This window comes from Tenrec ecaudatus, chromosome 17 (assembly GCF_050624435.1).
Source record: "Tenrec ecaudatus isolate mTenEca1 chromosome 17, mTenEca1.hap1, whole genome shotgun sequence".
Classification (NCBI taxonomy): domain Eukaryota; kingdom Metazoa; phylum Chordata; class Mammalia; order Afrosoricida; family Tenrecidae; genus Tenrec; species Tenrec ecaudatus.
In genome coordinates, this window is record NC_134546.1 from 28,633,048 (window position 1) to 28,658,248 (window position 25,201).

Below are 25,201 nucleotides of genomic sequence, written 5' to 3' on the forward strand. Positions count from 1 at the left end.
ACTGTGTAGCAAATAATGTCCTACACTGCCTCTTTCCTAGTTCATTCTCACAGCTGGTCCAGACTAGCTCTTACACTGCTAAGTCAATACATGGGCAAGCAGTCACTAACTGGTAAAAGAACAAGAGATCAGAAAATTAAGTTTCAATGAGTAAAATAAGATCGTAATTCCAATGTTCTTCCCAATGAAAGCTTGTTCCTAGAAAAGCACCCTACAGTCAAGAAGTGCTCAAGGTTTTTAAATAGAAATGACAATGATATGCATGAAAGACTTGGGGAATAAAGAAGTTGCTTCTCCCCACTCACCCCCACTCCCCCACCCTCCTACACACCTTTTACTTAAATTGCTCACACAGGGAAAAAACAGGACTTCATGTTCTATCCTTGGAAACTGGGAGATTTTTTTAAAAGTTTTATCTTGAGACATGTTTTTAAATGCACAAACCCTGAAGTGACGTGTTTTTTTATATTATCTTAAATGTTAAATGAGATAGTTCACAGGAAAAGAACAGTAGGGCGTATAGGAGCACGCATGTTGTCTATGCATGCATAGCTGTGGGCATCTGTGCATGCACATTTGTATGTGCTGCATGTATTCTCCTGTATCTCACAGAGCAGACAATCCAAACATCACACCACAGATCTGAAGATACCTAGGACAACTGCCGTAACAGTTAATAAGACAATTTCTAGATCCTGATTTGGTGAGTAACTTAAGCCTCTGGGCAGTCATGTAAAATACAACTACTGGTCTCTCCCCATCCAGGGCAAAGGAGAGTGAAGGAAACAAAGACTCTGGACGAATGAAGAAAAGAAAAGACACAGGACCAATGATCCACATGAAGCACAGCTTCCTCTAGCCTGAGAACAGAACTAGACAGACTAGACAGTGCCTGGCTACTACAACCGACCACTCTCACTGAATGGGGTCACAGAAAATGATGCTGGACACCTCGGTTTCATAAAAATAGGCCGTATTTACTGGACTGACGGGGAACTGGAGAAACCTTGAGACTACTGCCCGAACACCGCACAACCTGAAACTGAAGCCACGCCTGGTGGTCGCCATTTAGCCAAAAAATAGTTTGGTCTATAAATAAGTAGTCACAACTTAGAACAATCAATTATAGAAAACCAAATGGACAACATTTGTCCCAAAGTAAAGATAGAAGGCAATGAGGGGCAGGGAAATTAGAGGGACAGGAACTGGACATAGGGGAGGGCTGGCACATTGTAGGGATAGAATCAATGCCACAGAACTATTTGCATATGACTCTTAAGTAGAAAACTAAATGTATGGTACTTTCACCTAAAACAAAATAGAATATTTCTTTTAAATAAGCATGCTAAAATACTGTATATACTCTTGCAAACGCCCTGATTTTCAACACATTTTAATGCAGTTTTTGGGGTGTAATTAGGTACTCGGCTGATATTTGGGTCAGCTGATATTCGAGTATATACGGTAGGTGCTTTACGAGATTCTTCATCTTCAATATACTTTGATTTTCTGTGTCAACAAAATATGCTTAGATATCTCGGTAAAATTTTTATTTATTTTTTTCCCGCACTTTAAAATCAATTAGTCAAGTAACTAATGTGTTTAAAGATATGTTGTCCTTTATATCCAAACACAATGTTTTGAAGTTATATTTTGTAAAACTTTTGAGTCGCCTGTGAAAGTCTTGCATTAATTCATCTTCACTCTTCTTTTGAGAAAATCACCAAAAATTAACAAAAGGCTCAAGTTAGGCCTAGTCTATCAGGGCACAGAATGCTGAAAACTAAATTGCTTATGTTAGGAAAATATCAGTTACTGTAAGTTAATCTCTTCAGTCCCAGACTTATATTATCTTAGATGTTATCAGGAATTTTGGGGACTATTGTTTAGTAACTCACTTTATCACAGAGCTGACTGAGGCAGGAAAATCCACGGTTTGAAAATATGTTTAAAATCATCTGAGTGACTTTATACTAACCGATGTTTATAAGAAACATGAGGAAATACTACACCAAAAAGAGCCACAGACGCATCGATGACGGAGACGCCGAGAGGGAGCGGACCGGGGACGGCTTCTCCAGCAGGTATTCGTAAATAAATGGAGGATGGGTCATGTTCCAGAGCCCCACTTCCGGACGCACTGTTTGGCTGGAGCTACAAAGGAAGGACAGAGAAGCTTTCAACCCTACTGTAGGTCATTCGTTTTACTATGTACGAGGAGAGAGGAATGGCAAGAAAAGGAGAAAAAAACACAAAACAAGAGGATCTGAATATTTCAAAAGAAATAAAATATAATGCATTAAAATAAGAGCCATCAATAATACCATATACAATCGTTAATAATTTATATGAAAATGACAATCATTTCCCACATGGCTAACAGGGATAAAATAACCAGTTCCATTGCCCCCCTTTTAAAAATTCTATATTAAATATTTATAACGTTGGCTTGAATGCACAATCACAGTAATTCCTTTTTACTAGTATGCTTTTCATTTCAGCTAACACAATCCTTTTTTTAACACTATCTTTAAGTGTCTCAGAAAGCTAAACTGAAAATCAAGTCCTAAATCTAGAATGTTTTCATATTAAATGACACTTATGTACGATGATCATTGTTTTAGATTAAGCAAGTATTTTGTTATATATACATAAGCTTACTGACTATAAACCATATATTTTCTCATTATTCACCTTAATGAATAAGCAAAGCAATATCTGGAATATTTAAATCCACTTTCAAAGTGTGTAAAAAACAATGTAATCAGTGGGGCAAAGAAAAAATTCTAAATTTTCCACTTCCTCCCCCCACTCTTCTCTAACTTATCGTCAAAACACAAGTAACCAAGAAGCTAGAGACCACTGATTTTGTGATAACCACCGCCGTTTATCTGAATACAAAGAGTACTGATAAAGACTATTCCACTTCTCTCATCATTTCACCATTCACCTGGCACTACCGTTAAGAACAGGAGCCAGGGGTGGAGTGGGTTACAGGCAGGGCTGCTGCAGCAAAGCTGGACATGGGAGAAAGATGGGGCTCTCTGTCCCATACGGAGTTTCAGTCTGGGAAACCCACAAGGGTCAGTCTACTCTGGTCGACAGGGTTACCCTAAGTCAGAAACACCCAGGTGCCAGTGGGGTGAGTTTCTTTAAGAAAGCTAAAAGAAAATTAAACCTTAAATCTCTACTGTTTCTTGTGGACAGACAATATGTAAAAGGACCATTGTTTCAGAGCAGGGCAGCATTTCACTTCCCTGTAAGGTTTACTACCTGGTCTTCAATCGATTTATGATCGGTTTCCTGAAGCCAGGAGCCAAGGAGAACACTGTCGTCGTAATGGCACAGGGATCTGAGGAGGGATGTGGTCGTGTTGGCAGAGTTGTCAGTCAAAGTGAATTCTGCTACCAGTTCTCTAAGAAGTGCATTGAAAGATCCTACAAGGAAGAACTTCCAATCAGATCCAAAAGAAAAAGTCTTTAAAAATGACAATCATTCCTCAAATGGTCAACAGGAATAAAATAATTAAATTCTTTTTTTCCTTAAAAATTTTTCATATTAAGTATAATGAAGGTTTTAATGCAGAATTAAAGGTAATTCCTTTTGTTATGATTGTATTTTCCATTTTAGTCCAAATTATTTAAAGTAACCAAAATCTCAAATAGCAGGAAAGATCGTTCATATTAAAAATATTCAACGTGACATCATTTATTGCCCAACAATGTACAAACACTGAACCAGAACATAGCAAAACGTTTGGTCCTGGCTATGGCTGTACTGGAGATACATCAATGGTTTATCATAATTTTGATATTGTATATATTTGATTTCCTCAAACTACATTATTATTCTCCATCCAGATTCTAAAATTATTGCTTGTACTATGAGAGGGCTTTAAAGAGGTTGTGAAAAAAGGTCCTCGTCTTTCGATTATATTTTTCCACCCCCTTTTAAAAGCCCCCTTGTATATAGGAAACTGATTAGGAATAATAATAATAGAATTGATTAGGACAATGATAAACAAACTGAAGATGAACAAGCTGGGTTTGAATCCAAGCTCTCACGTTGACTATGCCTGGAATAAGCTACTTTTCCTGTTTGAAAATTTTCATCTACAAATCTATAATAAGCTTGATTGCTTCAAAAGGTTGTGTTTACAGTCAACGGTGCTAGTCCACGTCCAGGGCTTAGAACAATGCCTGAAACGCACTGAATAACTACAATAGATCATGTAACAAATGGAACAATCAGAATAAAAATTAATGTAGGATGTTAAGTTTTATAAGTAGTAAGGATTGTAAGTTATCTAGTTTTAAAACTGAGGACTAATTTTAAAGTTTGAATGGTTGACCAACGTCAATGAGAGATAACGGGCTCTTTGTTGGATACTATATATGAAGACGTCACACAGCTGCTTCCCTGTGTGCATAAGCCAGCCAGTGACAAATCCTTAATCAGAACTCTGTAAAACTCTGGAGATACAGAAAGGCATACTGGAAGAATGACTATCAGGTACTACACGTTCCGTTTACCTTCGTAAGTTCTGGGAGGTAACAAAGCCAAGATGTCATAAAGTCTTAAACGGACCATCGCTGCACTGGCTTTCAGATGCGCTCCGTGGGCTTTAATTACTGACGGGATGCTGAAATACGGAAAGAGGAGTTGCTTTCAGCTCATCAGAACACGCACCGCTGGAAAAAATGCTTTCAATGTGACGACACACTGCTAGAATACACCAAAACTAGAGCGCTTTCACTTTATTTACTTTTTATTAACTTTACTGGTAGCAACACAAATTCTTTAAAATACAATTATGTATAGGTAGACATGAGGAGTCCTGGTGGCACAGTGGTTATGAGTGGAGCTGCAATATGAATCGTCAGCACTTCAAAACCACCAGCCCTCTCCAAGACAGAAGGACGGACTTCTACCCCACTGGTTCTCAAGCACCAGCCCTCTCCGAGACAGCAGGACGGAACTTCTACCCCAGTGGTTGCCCTCTCCGAGACAAAGGACGGAACTTCTACCCCAGCGGTTCTCAACTTTCCTAATGCCACGACCCTTTAATTCAGTTCCTCTTGTTGCGGTGACCCCCAAACCATAAAATTACTTTCATTGCTACTTCATAAGTGTAATTTTGCTACTGTTATGAATTATAATGTAAGTATTTGATGTGGAGTATGTATTTTCATTGTTACAAATAATGAAAGCATTGTGATTAATCACAAAACATTACATAATTATATATTGTTGAAATATTTTTTCTAATGACAAATCAATGAAATTTTGTCTTGAAGCATAGTGTAGCATGGGTAACAGTCTTCACGCCAGGTACTCATATGTGGGCGTATCTGCATGTGGGCAGACCTGCCTGGAGACGGATAGAAGAGAGGTGTCTCAGTTTCTAAGACCATCGAACATATGTGATTTCTGATCGGCTTAGGTGACCCCTGTGAAAGGCTCATTCCACCCCCAAACGGGTTGCGATCCACATGTTGAGAACCACTGTTCTACCCTGTCTGTCAGTTAGAACCGACTTCATAGCAGTGAGTTTTGTTTCCCTTATAAGTATATATGGTGCCCTGGTGACGCACTTGGTTAAGCACTAGGCTCTTAACCTCAAGGTCAGCTGTTCTCACCCAGCAGCAGTTCTGTGGGAGAAAAATGAAGCTATCTGTTCCTATAATGAGTCATGGTGAGTCTCAGAAACACTAAGTAGACTTCTACTCTGACTTAAAGGCTTACTATGAGATAGAATCAGCTCAACGGCAATGGGTGTGCTCCTGGTCATAGATGGGAAGGCTTCAGAAAGTTCATGGAGAAACTGAATTGAAAGACACAATCTTCCCATGACCTTTTTGAAACTCTGTGTGTGCATGTGTATAGACACACATATACATATAGCTAACTGATCTTCACAAAGGATGTAAAGACTATTCAGTGAGAAAAAACAGTCTTTCAACAAATGCTTCAGGAACAACTTGAAAACAAATGACAAAGGAATGAAGTTAGACTGGTAACCTAACACAATGTATGAACTAAAATTAAAATAGATCAACAATCTCAGTGTAACAACTACATAACTATATAACTCTTAGAATTAAGAAAACATAGAGCAAATTTTCATGATTTTTGGCAAAGAATTCTTAAGTACATTACCAAAAGCACAAGCTTCAAAAGAAACACACACACACACACACACACACACACACACACACACACTGAACTCCATGAAAATTTAAAACTTCAGTACTTCAGAGGAGACCAGAGAGTGAAAAGCAATAGGAGAAAATACTTGTAAAATATTTATCTAATGAGGAATGTACACCTAGACTACATAAAGAACTCTCTCAACTCAGTAGTAAAGACAAATCGCCCAATTAAATTCTGGGCAAGGAAACTAAATAAACACTGCTCATAAGAAGGGGGAAAAGGGCAGCCTAAGCACATAAAAAGATGAAAGCATCATTCATCATCATCAAAGAAATGCAAATCAAAAGCACAAGGGAGATACTACCTCACACCACCCAAGACAGAATCAGAAAATCACGCCACAAGTGTTGGTGAAAATGTGGAGAAACCATTTCACTCACAGACTACTAGTGAAAATGCAAACTGGTGCAGCCGCTTTGGAAAAAAGTCTGGCAATTCCCAAATAAGAACATCGTTTATCTTATGACCCAGCAATTCGACTTCGGAATATACCCAAGAAAAATAAAAACATGATGGGGCAACCAAAAATAAAATGGAAAAAGCTCTGCTGGGCTGGCAGAGATTTCAGAGTGCAGTCTTCCTGCTAGGGGAGCATCGAGCAACTTACTCTGAGGGAGTTCACCCAGTGGCCTCACCTGGTCAAGGTGAATTTCTTCATAAAAGCAGTTTCACTCAAACCTCATTTTTTGTGACGGCTAATAAAAGAGAAAACAGCGTGCAGCTGTGAAATTTTGTTTCCTGCTTGGGAAAAATGCTGCAGAAACGGTTGTGATGTTGAACACAGCTTTACAAAGACAGCACTATGTGAAAGCCTCAAGTCTCCTCATTTCAAGGAAGGTGAAATGTCCATTGATAACAAACCATTCTGGACGTCTGTCAACATCCTGAACAGATGAAAATGTTGACAGAATTTGTGCCCTTGTGCGTATGGACCGACAACAGACCATTGAAGAGATGGGGAGTTATCTGGACTATCTGTGAGCTTGTTTCAGTTCATTTCAATGGAAGATTTGGGGATGAGAAGGGTCACTGTGAAATTTGCGCCTCGGGTTCTAACTGTCTAGCACAAAGAGCTTCGAGTGGAAACGTGATGTGCTTTGAAAGAACAGCTCCAAAATGACCTAGACTTTTTCCCCAGGGTCATTACTGGTGACGAGATATAGTGCAATTCTTACGACCCCTACGGCAAACATCAATCAAGCCAGTGGAAGCTGCCATCATCATCTCGCCCAAAAACAACATGCCAAGTGAAATCAAAGATTAAGATGATGCTCATTTGTTTTTTTGATGTGAGGGGGACAGTAGTGAGTGCATTTGAAGTTCACTATACCAGGTCAGGCGGTTAATCAAGCTTTCTATTTAGAGGTTCTGAAAAGACTGCCTAACAGTGTGCGACAAAAAAGGCCTGGTTTGTGGCAGACGGGGGACGGGTTCTGCCACCATGACGATGCACCTGCTCTTGCAGCCATCTCAGTGCACTCGTTTTTGGCAAAACACAGCATGCCTCTCTTGCCCCACACACCTGACCTGGCTCCATGCTACTTCTTTTTGTTTCCGCGAATGAAGAGGGACATGAAAGGACAGCGATTTGAGGACGTAGAAGAGGTGAAGAAAATAAACTGAGGGAGGTGCTGTCAGCCATCCAAACAGATGAGTTTGAAAAATGTTTCCAAGAGTGGAATCGCAGATTTGACAAATGTATTTAGTGTAATGGAGAGTACTTTGAAGGTGATAAGTTTGTTGTGTAGAAAAAAATTTAAATACATAGCTTGAAAAAAAATTGTGGTTTATTCTGGAATAAATAACCCCTTGTATAATCATACAAAAATCTGTACCTGAAAGCTTATAGCATCGTAATTCACAATACTGTTAAGATAGAAACAACCCAAATGTCCATCAAGAAAACAGGAAAAGAAAATGTGGCATATTCGGCCAAGAGAGTATTATTTGACCGTAAGAGGAAGTGAAGTACTGAGACAAGCTCAACATGGACGGGCTTGGGAAAAGCAATGCTAATTGAAAGACGCCCGTGCAGTTACAGGACTACATGTACCATAACATTCCGTAGTTCATATGAAAGCCCAGAGAAGGGAAATCAACCAGAGAGAAGATAGTTTGTGGGTGCTCATCTGATGGCCGAGTGGCTCCGCGCTAGACTGCTAACCGCACAGGGAGCAGTCTGAAACCACCAGCTGCTCCACAGAAGTACTCCTGTGGAGGATTACCGTCTCGGAACCCACAGGGCAGTTCTAGCTTATCTATGGGATCGCAGTGAGGTTTACGGCGGAGAGAGGGAGTTTCACAGGGCCACGAGTTTAAGAGGATGAAATGTGCCCACACTGATTTTAGTAATGGTTGCACCTATCTGTGAATATACTAAAAACCAGTGAAGTGTATATTTTAAATGAGAGACTTTTATGAGGTATGAATTGTTTTTCAATAAAGCTACTAACAAAAACACTTAATTTCAACCCACTTCTTTACTGTCATTTTTCAGTCACTTTATATTTAAAAAGTTTCAACTAAAAAGGAGAGGAAGGGGGGGGAAGAGGACGTGGGTAGTAGGGAACCCATGAGAAGGGTGTTTATTATGTCTCCACAGGAAAGATAGGGACCAGACCTCAACCTGGTGCGCCAAGCCATGAGGGCAACACACCAGCACGAAGCAGCAACTGACAGAGAGGTCAGCGGGGCCAGCTCCAATCCCAGCGATGTGGACCCCTTCCCAGAAGACTGCACTAGAGGACAGCACTAAAGAGACAGCGGGGGGAGAGTGGTAGGTCTGCCCAGGTCACACGGAAGCAAACCGACAGAGAGAGAGAGAGAGAGAGAGAGAGAGAGAGACAACCTGGCCCACTACACCCTGAGGAAGACACTCCTGCTTGGAGCAGCCAAGGCACCACAAGACATGACGTCCCCTCACTGACCAATAGTGCTGCAAAGGACAGCACTGGAGAAACAGTGGAGGAATTGTGCCTAGTCTGACTACCCCACCCCCCGCTGCCACTGGGGCGAAACACGAAGGGAACGCAACCAAGAAGCAAGTGGAGCAAAGCAAAAAAGAGGTCCCAGAGGAATCCCAAAAATAAGACTTGAAGGGAAGGGCTTGGCACCTCATCATAAATCAATCAGAAAACATAGATATGGGTCAGCAGACAGACCTGGAACTATTTAAAGGCCTATTTCTTCTTCTTTTTTTCCAATGTCTATCTCTATTATAGGTAAGATAAACAATCCCGAGGAGAAAACAACAGGACAAACAGTTCCAGGGGAAAGAATGGGGAGCCAACAAACCTAGGGACAAGGGAACAAGTGATCTAAAAATTGATGGCGAGGAAGGTGTAGAATGGCTCGTGGGGTTTGCTCAAGTACAATGTAGCTGAGAGGTATTACTGAGAGCCGAATGACAGTCAAACATCATAGTGGGGCAGGAGGAAAGTAAAAGGAAATAGAGGAAAGAACTAGAAAGCAAAAGACATTTATAGAGGTATAAATATAGGCATGTGTGGTAGTTACATAACCTGGTGTCAATTTGAGAGGATTACAAGTAAAGGGGTGGAGTCTGACCTGTCAAGCAAGATATAGCCAATGAGGCCTCTGTGTGGACATGACCTTCTCCTGCGGATTCTGGGAACTCCTGTAGTTCCTCCTTGGAGGCGGGATACACTTCTCTCTCTCTGCTTACTCCCTTGGAGGCTCTCTACTGACAAGACCCTCCCTTCAAGACATCCCTGAGGAGAAGCCACATGGACCTACCCTGATGCAACCAGACCTCTGGAGCAGAGAAACCACTTAGAGATCCCTGCCAGCGCTGAGATGCTTACAATGCCACTGGATCCTTCTAAGAAGACTTCAAACCCACTGACCTGTGATCTCCCTGCATTCAGCATCATTGCATGTGTTCAATAGTCTGAAGAGGACTTTATAGATCAGTAATAGACATATGGGCTAATTGGACTTATAGACTAGATTTGGACTGGGCTGGGATGCTTTCTCAATATTCAATTGCTCTTTCTCATTCACATGAGTCTCTATGAATTTGTTTCTCTAGCTTACCCAGACTAATAAATATATAACAATAGGAATATGTACATATATTTATGTGTTAAGTATTAAGGTTGCAGACAGACATTGGGCCTCTACTCAAGTACTCCCTCAACGCAAGAACACGTTCTAATAATCTGACATTCTGTGATGCTCATCTTCCCAACATAATCGCTGAAGTCAAAATGGATGCATAAGCAAATGTGGTGAAAAAACCTGACGGTGCTCAGCTATTAGAAGATATAGCGTCTGGGGTCTTGGAGGTTCAGAGATAAACAAGTGGCCATCTAGCTCAGAAGCAATAAAGCCCACATGGAAGAAGCACACCAGCCTGTGTGTCCACGAGGTGCTGACGGGAGCGGGTAACGTGCATCAGAATACCCTAAACAACAATCATATCAATACAAAAGAAGGGGGTTGAACAAAATTATACCCAATGTGAAAGGTTGGGCGGGGCATGGAGTGGAGACCCAATGCCCATCTATAGACTTGGACATCCCCTAACAGAGGGGTCACAGGGAATAGATGAGCCAGTCAGGGTGCAGTACAGCACTGATGAAACACACAACTTTCCTCTAGTTCTTTGGTGCTTCCTCCCCCCGCCACTATCATGACTTCAATTCTACCTTAAAATCGGATTAGACCAGAGCATGCACACTGCTACAGGGACACCACAACACAGGGAATCCGGGATAGATAGACCCCTCAGGGACAACAAGGAGACTGGAGTTACCAGGAAGATTAGGGAGGGGGCAGGGGGAAGGAGGGAATCGATCACAAGGATGAACCTAGAACCCCTCCCAGAGGGACAAATAACAGAAAAGTGGATGAAGGGCAATAGAAGATGGTATAGGATATGGAAATAATATGAGAGAAGGTGTGGTGGAGGGAGGGGGAAGAAATGGGGAGCTGATATCAGGGGCTCAAGTGGGAAGAGAATGCTTTGAAAATGATGATGGCAGCATATGTGCAAAGGTGTTTGACACACTGGAGGAATGTATGGATTGTGATAAGAGATGGAAGAGCTCCCAATAAAAGTATTAAAAAAAAAAAAGAGCGGGTCGGAGTGGAAACCCAAAGCCCATCTGTCACAAGGAAGGGAAGAGCCAGCCAGGGTATAGTATAGCACCTATGAAACACACAACATTCCTCTACTTCTTTAGTGCTTCCCCACCCCATTACCCTGACCCCAGTTCTATCTTACAAATGTGGCTAGACCAGAGCAAGTACACTGGTACTGATAAGAGCTCTCAACACATGAAATCCAGGACAGATAAAGCCCTCAGGAACAATAATGGGAGTAGCGATACCATGAAGATAGGGGGGGATGTGTTGGGAGAAAGGGGAAACTGATCACAATGATCGATATGTAACACCTCCCCACAATGAACAACAGAAATGTAGGTGAAGGGAGATAGCAGAGTGTTTGATATGAAAATAATAATAATTTATCAAGGGTTCACAAGGGTGGGAGGGTGGAGGAGAGGGGAAAAGAGGAGCTGATACCAAGGGCTCAAGTAGAAAGAAATGATGATGGCAACATCTGTACAAATGTGCTTGATACAACTGATGTATGGATTGTTATAAGAGCTCCCAATAAAATGATTTATTAAAAATAAATTTAAACTATGTCATCACTGCTTACTTACTGTGACATCATAGTCATGGCGCATTCGATAGGGGTCATCAGCTTTCTGATCACGTCTTCAGTCAGGAGCTCAGGACAATGTGCAACAAAACTCCTCATCGCTAGACAAAAGTTTCAAAAGGACAATTTGGGAGCAGCACTTGTGAGGATGCAGAACTTTATCAAATTAGACAAATACAAAGGTACCTACAGTTTTCCAATTGTTGTAAAATGTAAGGTTCTGAAACCCAGTCAAGCAAAAAGCCAAAAGCCAAACCAACTACAACTGTGAAGAAAAGTCATTACAAAAGGAAACAGCAGGAATTGGGGACCAGGGGGAGGGAGAGTAACTAGTAGGGAGATTGCTGGGGTAGGAATTCGGAGGACATTAAGTCCAAAGTAATTTAGATGACTACAAAAAGAGCCATTTCTAGCAGAATCAAGAGTGAGTGAACAGTCCAATGGAAAGAATCTCTTACTGGTTCTCTAACAAGGGAGCTGACAGTAACAGCTCCTGGGTATGTAGGCAGCAAAACTGACATCTCACCCTGGCACCCATCTGGGTAAGAACCCATCTCTCTCCCTTCGTTTAGAAAAAGCAGCCCTTTCACTCTGAGGTAGAACAGGGCCATGCAGTATAATTCTAGTTCCCAAGAGAAGCAAAACTAGAGTCCTTCCTGTAAGTTGTTGACTCCCTAACAACAACTTCATCCATAATTGCCACAGTGCTGATGTCTGAAAAAAAGAGCTCCATCTTTAAGGATTGAGAATGATGGGATTAAAGGGCTGGCTTTCCACTACAAAGATGAGCTATCATTTTTCTTTACATACTCATTGCTGGTGGGAGCCACTCCTATTGCCCTTGCTTTTCTACAACAGAATGAAGCACTGCCCCATCCATTCCCATCCTCACAACTGTTCTGTTGGAGCGCCCCGTTACAGTCATTGTGTCAACCCATTCCTTCAAAGAGCTTCATCTTTTTCATGGACCCTCTACCAAGCTTGATGGCCTTTTCTAGGACCAGTCTCTTCTGACAGCAAGTCCACGGGATGCTATTCTGCTAGGAGGCACTCTGGCAGCACTTCCTCCAAGACAAATCTGCCTGTGCGTCTGGGAGTCCACAGTATTTCGATGCTCTCTGCCAACATCAGATTTCAAACACATCCACTGTTCTGTGGTCTTCCTTATCCAATATCCAACTTTCACATGCATACGAGGCTACTAAAAATACCATGGTTTGGGGTAAAGCGCACCTTAGTCCTAAAAAGACACTTTTGCTCTTGAAGACTTTAGGGAAGTTTTGTGCAGCGAATTTGATGGGTGTAGTGTGTCATTTGATTTTCTGACAGCTGCCTTTTTAAGTATTGACTGTAGATCCAAGTACCATGATATTTTTGACAACTCCCATCTTTTCTCATTAGATTGTATAACCTAGTGCTTCTTCCACAAGTGGAAGGCTGCAATAAGAAAATTAAGAGGCTAGTTCCCTCCTTCCCACCAACTCAAATCACTTCGCAAAACCTCAGCTTCTGTTTGAATAGAATTAGTAAACTGGAATGGATTATTCAGTTTCTGACCATCTCTAAGAACTCATTTATCATCACAAATTAAGACAAAGGAGCCCAAGTAGTACAATAGTTAAGTGCCAACTGGTAATTGACACATTGGCAATTCAAGCCCAGTCAGTGATCTGCACCTTACAGTTAACCGCCTAGAAAACCCTGTGGGGCAGATTGCTATCACACTGGGTTGCTATGGGCTGAAAATGGACTTGATGGCACCCAAGAACAACCCTAAAATAATCATATGAAGTAGTAAATTCCCGTCACTTTATAAATATTTTTAAAACACCAATATTCTTACCACATAAAGCTCCAGCACGCCCTTCTAACGTCACCTGCCAGGTGAAAGAATCTCCTCTGGCTTTCTCAGCCTCCAGCTCCTTTAGAGAGCGAGGGAAAACATTCCGCCACAGTAACAACATCTTAGGTAGATGGTAACGAACCACTGAAGGTCCTAAACAAGAAAAGGAGCACACAGCCAAAGAAATAACGCACACATTACAAAAGCCAGCGGAAACGAGACGCCCCCCACCCTGTACGTCCACTTCAACATGATCTGTCATTTCATGCTATCACTGAAATGGGCTTTATTTCCAAAATGTTTTTATACAGTAAATAAAAAAATCACTTCTACTGGCTTAAAATAAACGTGAAAATGTATCAATATTTTCAGCACCCAACGTGTCTTTATCACCCCACTAAAATCACAACACTTGTGTTCACTTTGGGGATTAAAATGCCCCCCAGATGCCCCTCTCTTTTGATGAGCACTGAGCTCACCAGGTCGAGGGCAGTGCAGGACCAGGCAGTGTCTTATTCTGTTTATACACAAGAGTCGCTGTGAGTCAGCACCAATTGGAAGGCCCCACCAATAAGAACAATCACATAGATGGCTATTCTGAAAGCAAAGGGCGAAATTCTGGAGTGAACTTTTTCATTAAATGCACTTAACCAACAATGGCCAAGGGAGAAAAATCACAATCTAATGACGGGAGGGTAAAGACCAACATCTTCACCATTTTACAACTTAACTGGAAGTCTAGAACATGAGGTTAAAGAACTTTTCAACTGAATTTGCCTTGCGGTCTACTGAGAGCTAGACAGTGTCGAGAATCCCGTTCAAACACGAGGATACCTAAAGTCATCAGTGCTCCGAGTAAAAGCCAGCCCGCCTGGGTGCGCTGCAGAGAGAGCCGGCTGTTTTGTGCCGCAGTCCGTAAGAGGTCTTCAGCAATACTTACTACCATCTGCAAGAGAAGCGCAGAATTGGATGTTCCATTAAATAAGCTAAATAATTCAACTGAGCTAGCACACAGCATTCAGAATTGCACTAGCCTACATTACCAATTACTATGACTATTACTGAATTACCCTATATTAAAAATTTATTGAATTTCCATCATGCATATGCCATGAAGCCTACCTAGTTCATGGCACGTACAATCTTAGAAAAACGGCATAAAGGAATGGTCAGTTAGAGAAGACAGTATGGGATTAAATGACAAACAGTGCAGATGGAGAAGTGGTCTGCAGACGGAAGGTTTACCATACACTGAATGGTTTGGAGAGATTCATCTTAAGAGATGAAAATTAAACTTGGCCATAAACAAAATACATGTTTGATGCAGGTGAATAAGAAAGCAGAAGTAGCCCAAAGGGAAGAAATTCACAGGAGCCAAGGGATGGAGCTGAAACAAGCACGGGATGCAAGCAGACAAGCCCTCCGACAGGAGCAGAGGGAATCCTGAGAGAAGAGGGAGAATGACAGCAGAGATCACATGCGTTCTCCGAGTCTTGGATAAGCCCTGAGGATCTCGGTGTGCAAATCAGCAACAGGAACACAGTGAGGCAGCAGTGAGCCAGAGGGAGACGGAAGCCGATCCCAGCAGCAGCCTGGGAGCTGAAGGAATGAACAGGCCTGGATCTTGGATCCCAAAAGTAATGACAATTTTAAAATCTTGCTGTGTAAAGTTACAAATCTTATTTCTATAAAGCTTTTAAGTTCTTGAGAAGAAAATGACTAAAGCAGGTTCAGGTAAGCCCTCTGCTGTTGTATGCCATCTGGGCGACTCCCATCCACAGCCCCCACAGAGGACAGAGTCGCACTCCCGTGTAGGAATCCCTAGAGCAGGGGTTCTCAACCTCCCTAATGCGCGACCCTTTCATGCAGGTCCTCATGTGGTGGTAGCCCCAACCATAACATTATTTTCATTGCTACTTCATCACGGTCATTTTGCTACGGTTATGAATCAGGCGACCCCTGTGAAAGGGTCATTTGACCCCCAAAGGAGTCATGAACCACAGGTTAAGAACCACTGCCCTAGATGGCAATCTTCCCGGGAGCGGATCCTCCTTCGCAGTTACAGGCGGGTTCAGACTGCAGACCTTTTGGGTAGCAGCCAGGCACCTACTTATTGTCCCTCCAGGGCTTCTCTGAGCTATTTTACTTCCCTCAATTATGGAAGAACGGGGAGATCAATCAAATTCACTTATTAAATCATCCTGTTTGTAGTAAGTATTATCAAAATGCTAATATGACCATTGACAATAGCGTATTCTAGTGATGCTGCCCCCTGGGCAGGCGGGGGGGCGGGGTGTGCGTGAATGATCCAGAGAGGCTGCAAAAGCAGATACCCACACTTTATTGTAGATTATGGGCGGGTACTAATTTTTTTCTGAAAAGGGATGGTAGGCAAAATAAGATTGGGAACCTGTGGTATATTCTGTTAACAGCTTTTAAATAGTCATGTTATTGGGGTTTCATTATTTTGGTTAAAAGTCATTTAATTGTATTAAAACACCCTGCCATCAAGTTGATGCCAACTCCCGACGACCCTACAGGGCTAGGTAAAATTGCTCCTGTGAGTTTCCGAGACTGTCACTCTTTACGAGAGTAGAAAGCCCCGTCTTCCCCTGTGGAGCGGCTGGTGGTCCTGAACTGCGGACCTTTTAGTTAGCAGTCCAACTCAGAGCCAGGGCACCACCAGGGTAGGTAACATAAAGTTTTAGACATACAATCCAGTAACATTACACTCAGAAGACAAGTGTACGCTATTTTATGGCACTTTACTGCACTGTGCAGATAGCACTGTTTAAAAAACAAATTCAAGGTCTGTGGCAACCCTGTTTAGTGCCAGGTCTGCTGGCACCATCTTTGCGATGAAGTATGAGTTCACTTCTTATCCCTGTGTCGCATTTTGGTAATTCTCACAATATTTCAAATGTTTAAATAATGATACTGCATACTTGATGGACTATAATCAGTCATTATACAATTAGTACAAACCTGACTTCCAACTGCACTTAATCTTACTGCCATGAGTTGACGGCAACTCATAGCAACCCTCTAGGGCAGGGTAGAACTGCCCGTCTGAGGCTCTGACTATGGGAGTAGAAAACCCCATCTTTCTCCCACGGGGGATTTCAACCGTGCACTTTCCAGATCATAGCCCAACGTGTAACCATTATGCCACCAGAGTTCCTCCCAAATGCACTGGGAAACCAAAAACTTGATGACTCGCTTTACAGCAATAAGCGCTTTATTGTGGTAGTCTGGAATCGAACTGCAAAAACTCCAATATCCATTAACAGGCACAATGGTTGGATTTAAACTTGGGTGTCTGGCATGTAGGGCAAGACTTCTACCACTGAGCTAGTGTTTGCTTTGGGTAGCTTAGTGAGATGCAGTCAAGTACTTAATATGGCCCTTCTAGCCATAATCCCGCTAATGATGCAAATCCTAGCCTCTACACGTGTGGTTATAATCCCATTTTGAAGAGAGGTCTGTTATGCTGACAGACAGGATTAAGGTGGGATGGTCAGCATCTCCATTTTACTAGAGGCTGGAACTCAAGTCACCATCCTTGGTTTCCTTGGGGAAAAGTAATTCAACTTCACTCCCATGAGTTAACTCGGACTCCAAGTGTGACACTATGTGACAGAGGAGAACTGCTCCTCTGGTTTCCAAGGCTATAAATCTTTTTTTTAATTTTAATCATTTTACTGGGGGCTCGTACAACTCTTATCACAATCCATACATCAATTGAATCAGGCATTTTGTACATATGTTGCCCTCATTCTTCACTAGACAGTTACGGTTTCCTCTTTCTGGCTGGTGAGTTCGAACTGCTAACCTTGTGGTCAGTCATCATCTAATGTGTAATGTGCCACATCACCAAGGCTCCTTTCCCTCGGGGAAAGAAGTTAAAAACAACAGCTCGATCAAAGCCATTTTTTTTTCTGTGACCTCTTCTTACTGGTTGAGCATTCACAGAAGCAGAAGCACTGTCTTAACTGTGGGACATTTTTGTTCTGGGTGTGGCTGGCCTCTCCTGGCCTCCAGAACAGGAGTGGCGGCCTATCACCTGCCCTGCTTTCACCAGCTCGTGGGACCCTGTGGATGAGAAAGAGCCTCCAGATGAATGTTTGAACTTCGGATTTCGGAATTACCAGCACACACATCCAGGCGGGTCATTTCCTGAACAACTGCATGAGTTCTGTGAGACGGGACTGCAGAACTCCAGGGTAGGAGGGGACAGACCGAGGGGAGGTGTGCTGGTTGATGTCATGGCCAATGGAGCGGTATAGCATTTGGGAAAGGACATTGGGAGCATCTCTAATCTCCACCTCCGTGTGGCTACTCTTGTATTAATTTTTCTAAAAGAAAACACACTTAGCAATGCAAAATTTAGCCCTAAAGGCTTAGAGGAAAACTTTTTTTTTTAAGGGAAAAACTCTTAATATTTCAATAATATAATATGTGCTCGGGTCTAAATTAAATTTAAACTACAGATAATGCCCATTAATCCTATATCAGAATTAAATGTCAAATTTAGTAACACTCTTGTCATTTGATGACCGATACATAAAACTCACAGCTCAGACTGCAGAACTTGAAGAATGTAATCAATGGCACTGAATTATACATGAAGAAATTGTTGACTGTGTGCTCGGGAGTATGAACTGGTCTATACTCTCTACAAGCATTTACAAACCTACAGTCTCGGGCATACCTTTCCTTTGGCATGAGGAATGCCCAAGGGACACTGATGAACTCCACCTAACAGAGCAGCCATTGCAAAACTGTAGCCACTAACAGCTTCAGGTGAGGTCTTCAGGTTGTTGAGCCGTTCTGCACACCTGTCTAGAAATGGTGTCAGCTGGAAAGGCAAGGCCACGGCCACACAGCGCAAACACCACGCGGCTGCGAGCCGAGCTGCCATACTTGGATGAAGAAGCACTGAAGTCACAGTCTCCAAAAGTCCTAAAAGGGAAAAGCTCAAAATCACCACTCTCTAATGAAGTCAGAGGGTTTCGCGGACTAAAAGTCCGGGGATAAGACCACGATGAAAATCACAATCACGCTTGTTTCACACACCGTTTCACAACAGTGAAAAAACACACATTGCTCATGAACACATATTACCTTCATGAAGTATTGATTAACAGTACAATTATAGCTAGTAAAATATGAATGCTAACGCAAAATTGAGTCTTCAGTAAATATTAGTAAATGATGAGACATAAAGTCACCATGACTCTTTTGATTTGGCTCCCAACACTTTCAGGATTTAGTTCAGTATTCACGATCACAAACAAAACAAACAAACAACACCACCAATGTCACTAAATCAATACTGACTCATAACGACACAATGCAAGGCTTCTGAGGCGACAGTATACCAGGAGCAGAAAGCCCCATCTTTTTTCCAAGGAGCAGCCTGTGGGTTTCAATCGCCAATCTTGAGATTAGCATTCTGACTTTGACCTGACAGCACCACCAGGGCTCCTTATTCACTACCACAGAACAACAACAGCAACCAAAAAAAACCCAAAACAAATACACTGCCAGCACATTGATTCCAACTCACACCAACCCTATAGAAAAGGGTAGAGCCCCCCAGTTTGGGTTTCTGCGGCTATACGGGAGCAGAGAGACTGGTGGCTTCGAACTTTTGACCTTGTAGTAAGCAGAGTCCGATGCTGTCAGGCTCCTTTGGACATCACAGTGCATATTAACTAAAATTCAACTTTCAGCAAAGGATGACTAATGATGATAATAAGCAGCAATCAATGATGACTAGCAATCAATCATTAGATGTCTAACGATGAGACTAAGCAGCAATCAATCAGGAATTAAATATCAATTATCCCCATGATTTTTTAAAACAGCAAAAAGTAGTCCAGCTAATGAATCATACCTATAGAGGTTTCCTGAATAAGAGGGGATGCGGTGGCATTCAGGCTCTGCACCAGGCTCCCCAGCTCCTGCAAGGCGCAGACCATCACGTGCTGGCTGGCTGCAATATCGGCTGCTGCAGATTTGTTTTCGTTACTCGTGTCGTTCACTACTGCTTCTACAAGCACAGAACAATGCACCATGGTGAATGAAAGTGTGAAACAATTTTTTTAGGTGGGTCAGGGAAGGTTTATTCAGTTTATGTTTCTAAATCATGCCAATTGATTCCTGAGCATTAAACAGCAGTTATTTCTCATCAGAAAACGTGTCTGGGAAAACCAACACTTAAGTGAGAAAAAATAGTGTCATACTAAGGTACTGTGTCTGCATCAGTTACATTCTAAAGTATAGTGTCATATATAATTTACCTGAGTATGCAAGATGCAACAAAGTACAATGTATATAAAAGTTCAGGCTGTGCATCAAAGTCCACATAGAATAAGCACACCAGCCTGTGTGATCACAAGGTCCCGAAGGGATTGGGTATCAGGCATCAAAGAACAAAAATCATATCACTGTGTGCCCACCTCCCTAATACGATCGCAGAAGACAAATGGGTGTATAAGCAAAAGTGGTGAAGAAAGCTGACGGTGCCCGGCTATCAAAAGCTATAGTGTCTGGGGTCTTAAAGGCTTGAAGGTAAACAAGCGGCCATCTAGCTCAGAAGCAACAAAGCCCACAAGAAAAAAGCACACTAGCCTGTGTGATCACGAGGTGTAGAAGGGATGAGGTATCAGGAATCAAAGAACAAAAAATCAAATAATTGTGAATGAGGGGGAGTACAGATTGGGGACCCGAGACCCATCTGTGGGCAACTGGACATTCCCTTACAGAAAGGTCTCAGGGAGGAGATGAGCCAGTCAGGGTGCAGTGTAGCAACGATGAAACATCCAACTTTCCTCTAGTTCCTAAACGTTTCCTCCTCCCCGCCACTGTCAGGGGAGGGAGCACAGACTAAGGGCTGGGGGAATGAGGGGCCTGAACTATTGAATACAGAGTTGATGATCTGAAATGTAAATCCCCCTACCTAATTCACAATTAAAAAAAATTTTTTTAAAGCTTCGTAGCTAAAAAAAGTAGCACATTTGTCTCTAAAATGACAAGCGCCAAGTAAGAAATAAATTTAAATCCATTACTTAAAGATAGCAACCCAAAGTGCTGCTATACAGCAAGAGGATTATAAAATCTGCCCAAAACATAACAAACTAAATTCACTGCCATCGATCTGATTCCTATTCATAGTGATCCCATAAGACAGTGATTCTGTAGGTTTCTAAGACTATAACTCTGTACAGGAGGAAGAAAATCTTGTAGGTACCCGAAATAAACCAGAAAACCCTATCTTATAAGCATGCTACCCAATTCCTGAAAATTTTGATTTCACAGTAATTGTGTAGTTACAATAACAAAGGAGAATACACAATAAATGCTTATTAAAACACAATCTACAAAATAACAATTGTCACCTGAAATACTGTGCTCCTTTTAGAAAAAAATCTACCTGAGACCAAATGTCAACACTTACTTTAAAGCAAAGATGACAGAAGGCAAGGGACCAGGGCAACTAGATTACAGGAAATGAAACAAATAGAATGTAAACACTGAGCAATTCACACACTGTGTAAAAGGTGACCAGTGTCACTGAACAAATTATGTTGAAATTTGGTAAACTTTCATCCAAAGCATAACAAAATATTGTTTCAGAAAATACAGTCTAGAAAGACATAGACTAATCAGATTTGCATCGCATTTATTAAGAACAACAATAAAGGACTAATACAACTAAGACAATCAATAACATATTATTTTCAATTCTTACCTACTGCTTTCATTTGTTTTCCAATAGCTTGGCAAATTTCTTTGGCAGCTGCTATCTGGGCTTTTTCGCCTAGTAAACTGCCCACAGTGGCTCTTAAGATAAAAGAGACACATCGTCTTGAGTACACGGCCTCTACATGTGTTTGTGTTGCCCGAGGATGAGAAACAAGATCAAGTACATGGGACAAGAATGTAGCAAAGCTACGCTCCAACCACTGACCACCTAAAGTTGTTACAAAGACAACATAAGCCTACAAAGAGAATAAGAAACAACTTCAGATACATTTCTATAAATGCATTACAGTTAGCTAAAGGAACTAAAAACTGTTGACAACATGCAAAATAATTTCTATAAGATAAATATAAGTTATGATGGAAATACTTGCAACAATAAAATGTATATTATGAGGGGCTCCAAAAACTTCATTAAAACTTTGAATTACAGGATAATAGAACGTTCCACCACTTTTGACGCTCCTTTATATTTCTTTAAAAACAGAACATGTAAAATTTGAGACCTTAGAAATTCCCGCATCGAAACTACTGGCAGAATTATCTTTGACTAAACAGCACTTACATAAAAAAACTAAGAAACTGGTAAGAGAGGGAGGAAATAGCTAAATTCACTTTGAGAATCACAAATTGAACAGGTTATAGAAATAAAACTAATCTTAACATCCCAAATCAACAATGTCCTATGACGATAAAATATTTATGACTTTTTTCTGTAGGAAAAAATAAATGGCTTCCTTTATCCAAACTTGTTTCAGGGGCAAAGTTGGGTAAATTTTACTAAGGTCATAAAGAACCACTGCATCCTTTTATATAGAGAGAAGCAGTACATTTTGTATTAATTATCACCTGAAATTCTATTTCCAAGTGAGATTTAATCTTGTGGCAGTAACTGGTCATTGATAGCAATGCAATCCAGTCACAAGGATTGTGGGAGAACACAAAACTCCTCATGCCTCAAGCTTCCCGAGTATAGTTCAATGAAATCAAATTGTTTTACACATTATCATTTCCAAGTAAAATTTGAGAAAACTTCATGGGATTTTAATGTATGGTCAATGTAAGCATTTAAACATCAAACCTTTTTCTATCAGCATGCCATCTGGAGTTTGAATATAATTCGTTCATTGGATAGAAGGAATGTGTTGAAAGACAGACAATGTAAACAGTTTGTAGATGTGTGGTGAGTATCTATTGATAGTCCTCCATGAAATCTCATTAAATGATACGAATAAAATTATCTGATATATAGGTATATATGACCAACCTGTGTAACTCCAACTCTCACTTCACGATTAACTGACCCTCCAACTTTCAGCATTTCTCCACCACTCTTTAAGAAACCCGACCCTCCACGCAGGAATCCTGTGGCCATGAGTTCTAAGACTTCATCTAACGTTGCTCGCTTCACATTCTGGCGCATTACTTTCAGGGAGAAAGGAAACTTTATAAGCCAATGTATTTCAAAGCAGATTTGGTGTTATTAATTAAATCTTATTTTCTAATAATAGACAGTTTGAAAAGTCAAGTAATTCTTCGTAAGGGCAGGTTCTCTGGCTATCAAAATAACATCCGTCGGAGAGAATTTTGAAAATAGAGAGGGATATAAGGAAAGCAAACATGCAAAACTCCACAACCCAGACAGGCAGAACCTCTATGAACGTCTGCGATGCTTCTTTCTGCCGTTTTCCTCTGTGCAATACTAATTTGTATGAATACACAAACCTTTGTGTCGTGATCTAAAAAATGAGACTTTGCTTGCTTTAAATTTTGCTCGAGGACTAAAGTAAAAACAGAGATGGGACATGCTCCTATACTCACAAGCTAAAGTCTTCACTCTCGAGTTTAGGGTAAAGCGACTGTGATGAAAGAGGTCACTGGGCACAGGTATGAAGGGAGTGGGGAGCGCTGTCCCCCCTCCTCTTACACCTGAAGAGTTAGATGGTGCCATTGACAATTGTTCTGACCAGGGAGAAAATGTAGAACAGAGTTTTTACTTTTAATTCCTTAGAAAAAAAAATCCAGGCTTATTGAACTGGCAGATATTAGAAACCCCCCTGAAACTGCTGTCCTGGGATTTCCTTTAAACTTGGAAATGAAGCCATGCTCAGAGGTCATGTCTCAGTCAAAATAGACTGGCTCATAAACTTTTTGGTGAGAAATAGTTATCACTTTTGAGTACTATGCGCTTTTAACTAATCATCTATATTCGACCAAATATTTAGTATCTACCCTAAAGCAAAAATGATAGGTAAGGATGGCAGATGGAGGTGACAGGTATACTAGATTAAGGGAAACAGAACCAGATGGAAATCATGAGAATATTGGCATTCTGTGAAAAATGTAATCAGTGTCAGTGAACAATATGTATTCTCCCTCCTATTTCCATCAAGTCAATTCCGATTCAAAGTGGCCCTGTAGAAGACAAAGTAGAACTGCTTCTTGGGGTTTCTAAGGCTATACAGCTTTACAGAAGCAGACAGCCTCATCTTTCTCGCACAGAAAGACTGGTGGGCTTGAACCACTAACCATGACATTAGTAGCTCGATGCTTAACTCACAGCACTGAAACTGCTCAATAGGAACTATTTTACTGTGTAAACTTTTAGTAATACAATAAAATAAAGAATAAAACAACAAAAGGTAACCCAAAAAAGGTGATGCTAAATAAGTAAATACTTGTTTGTTTGTTATTACAAAGGAAATACTTGTTTTGTTTCAAAGTTTTATACCAAATAACCTTTTATATTTTCTAAGCCAAAAGATGAAAAACCTTATTATAAGTTTTAAATCTGCATTTGCATGATGTGTGGGCAATTTAGGTAGAAAATATAATGTATGTGCTTTTTAATATTATATTTTCAACTAAATATTGAGTTCTATGATCATACTACATTGAATATCCACTGCTGACCTTTTGAACCATTACTAATCTTTCATTTTGAGAATAGCTAATAGCAGTTTCCATCCCTGGTAGAACTTTGTAATTTAGGAACCCCTTTCTCATACAGCACCAAATAAATCTGTACAGGGAAGTATAAAGCATGGTTGAAAGAAATGGAATTGTGCCCCTCCCAAAATACATATTGCAATTCCTAACCTCTATGCCTGTGGTCACAATGCCATTTGGGTTATCATTATTATTAACGAGGCAAGATTAAGACAGTGTGTCTTGAGCTGATCAATTCTGTGACACAAACAAGATTAAATAAGCAAGCAAGGGAAGAGAGAAGAGACAGAAAATTGCTAAGGAGACATGAATACTCACTCCCCAGAAGCAACCGTTCAACGAAACCAGGACCGTACTGGAGAATCAAAACAGAGACAAACCTGTTCCCTTGAGCCAGTACTGAATTCAGACTTCAAGAGTCCAAAGCCAATTTCTCTGTCTTAACAGTGCTTCTGTGACAGCAGCACTTGATAACTAAGGCAGGGACTGGATAAGGACCTAGGCTTCGGAATTTAAGTACCTGCGCTTAAATTTCAGCTGACATGACTAGAAAACAAATTAAACAATATTTCTAAGTCTCAATTTCTTCATCAAAAAAATGAGAAAAGCAACAGCATTTATAATTCAAGGGAGCTCTGTGAGGATTACAGCAAACAATTCTGGAACACGTTTCATGCAGGGCCTGACACATAGGCAGCACTTTAAAATATCACCATCATCATCATCATCAATTGAAC

General features: G+C 41.1%; 1 protein-coding gene across 2 annotated transcripts in view; it reads right to left on the reverse strand.

Moving 5' to 3' along the window:
- The window catches only part of HEATR5B (HEAT repeat containing 5B), a 136,971-nt gene that overhangs the window by 101,125 nt on the left and 10,645 nt on the right, over positions 1-25,201 (reverse strand). For both annotated transcript variants that reach the window (XM_075535810.1, XM_075535809.1), the window contains exons 7-16: positions 22,783-22,940; positions 21,505-21,754; positions 19,648-19,803; positions 18,460-18,710; positions 14,583-14,694; positions 13,749-13,901; positions 11,907-12,006; positions 4,533-4,642; positions 3,274-3,437; positions 1,979-2,154 (exon numbers count right to left, since the gene is read on the reverse strand). In XM_075535810.1, the coding sequence (XP_075391925.1) occupies positions 1,979-2,154; positions 3,274-3,437; positions 4,533-4,642; positions 11,907-12,006; positions 13,749-13,901; positions 14,583-14,694; positions 18,460-18,710; positions 19,648-19,803; positions 21,505-21,754; positions 22,783-22,940 (1,630 nt within the window). The remainder of the gene's footprint in view (positions 1-1,978; positions 2,155-3,273; positions 3,438-4,532; positions 4,643-11,906; positions 12,007-13,748; positions 13,902-14,582; positions 14,695-18,459; positions 18,711-19,647; positions 19,804-21,504; positions 21,755-22,782; positions 22,941-25,201) is intronic.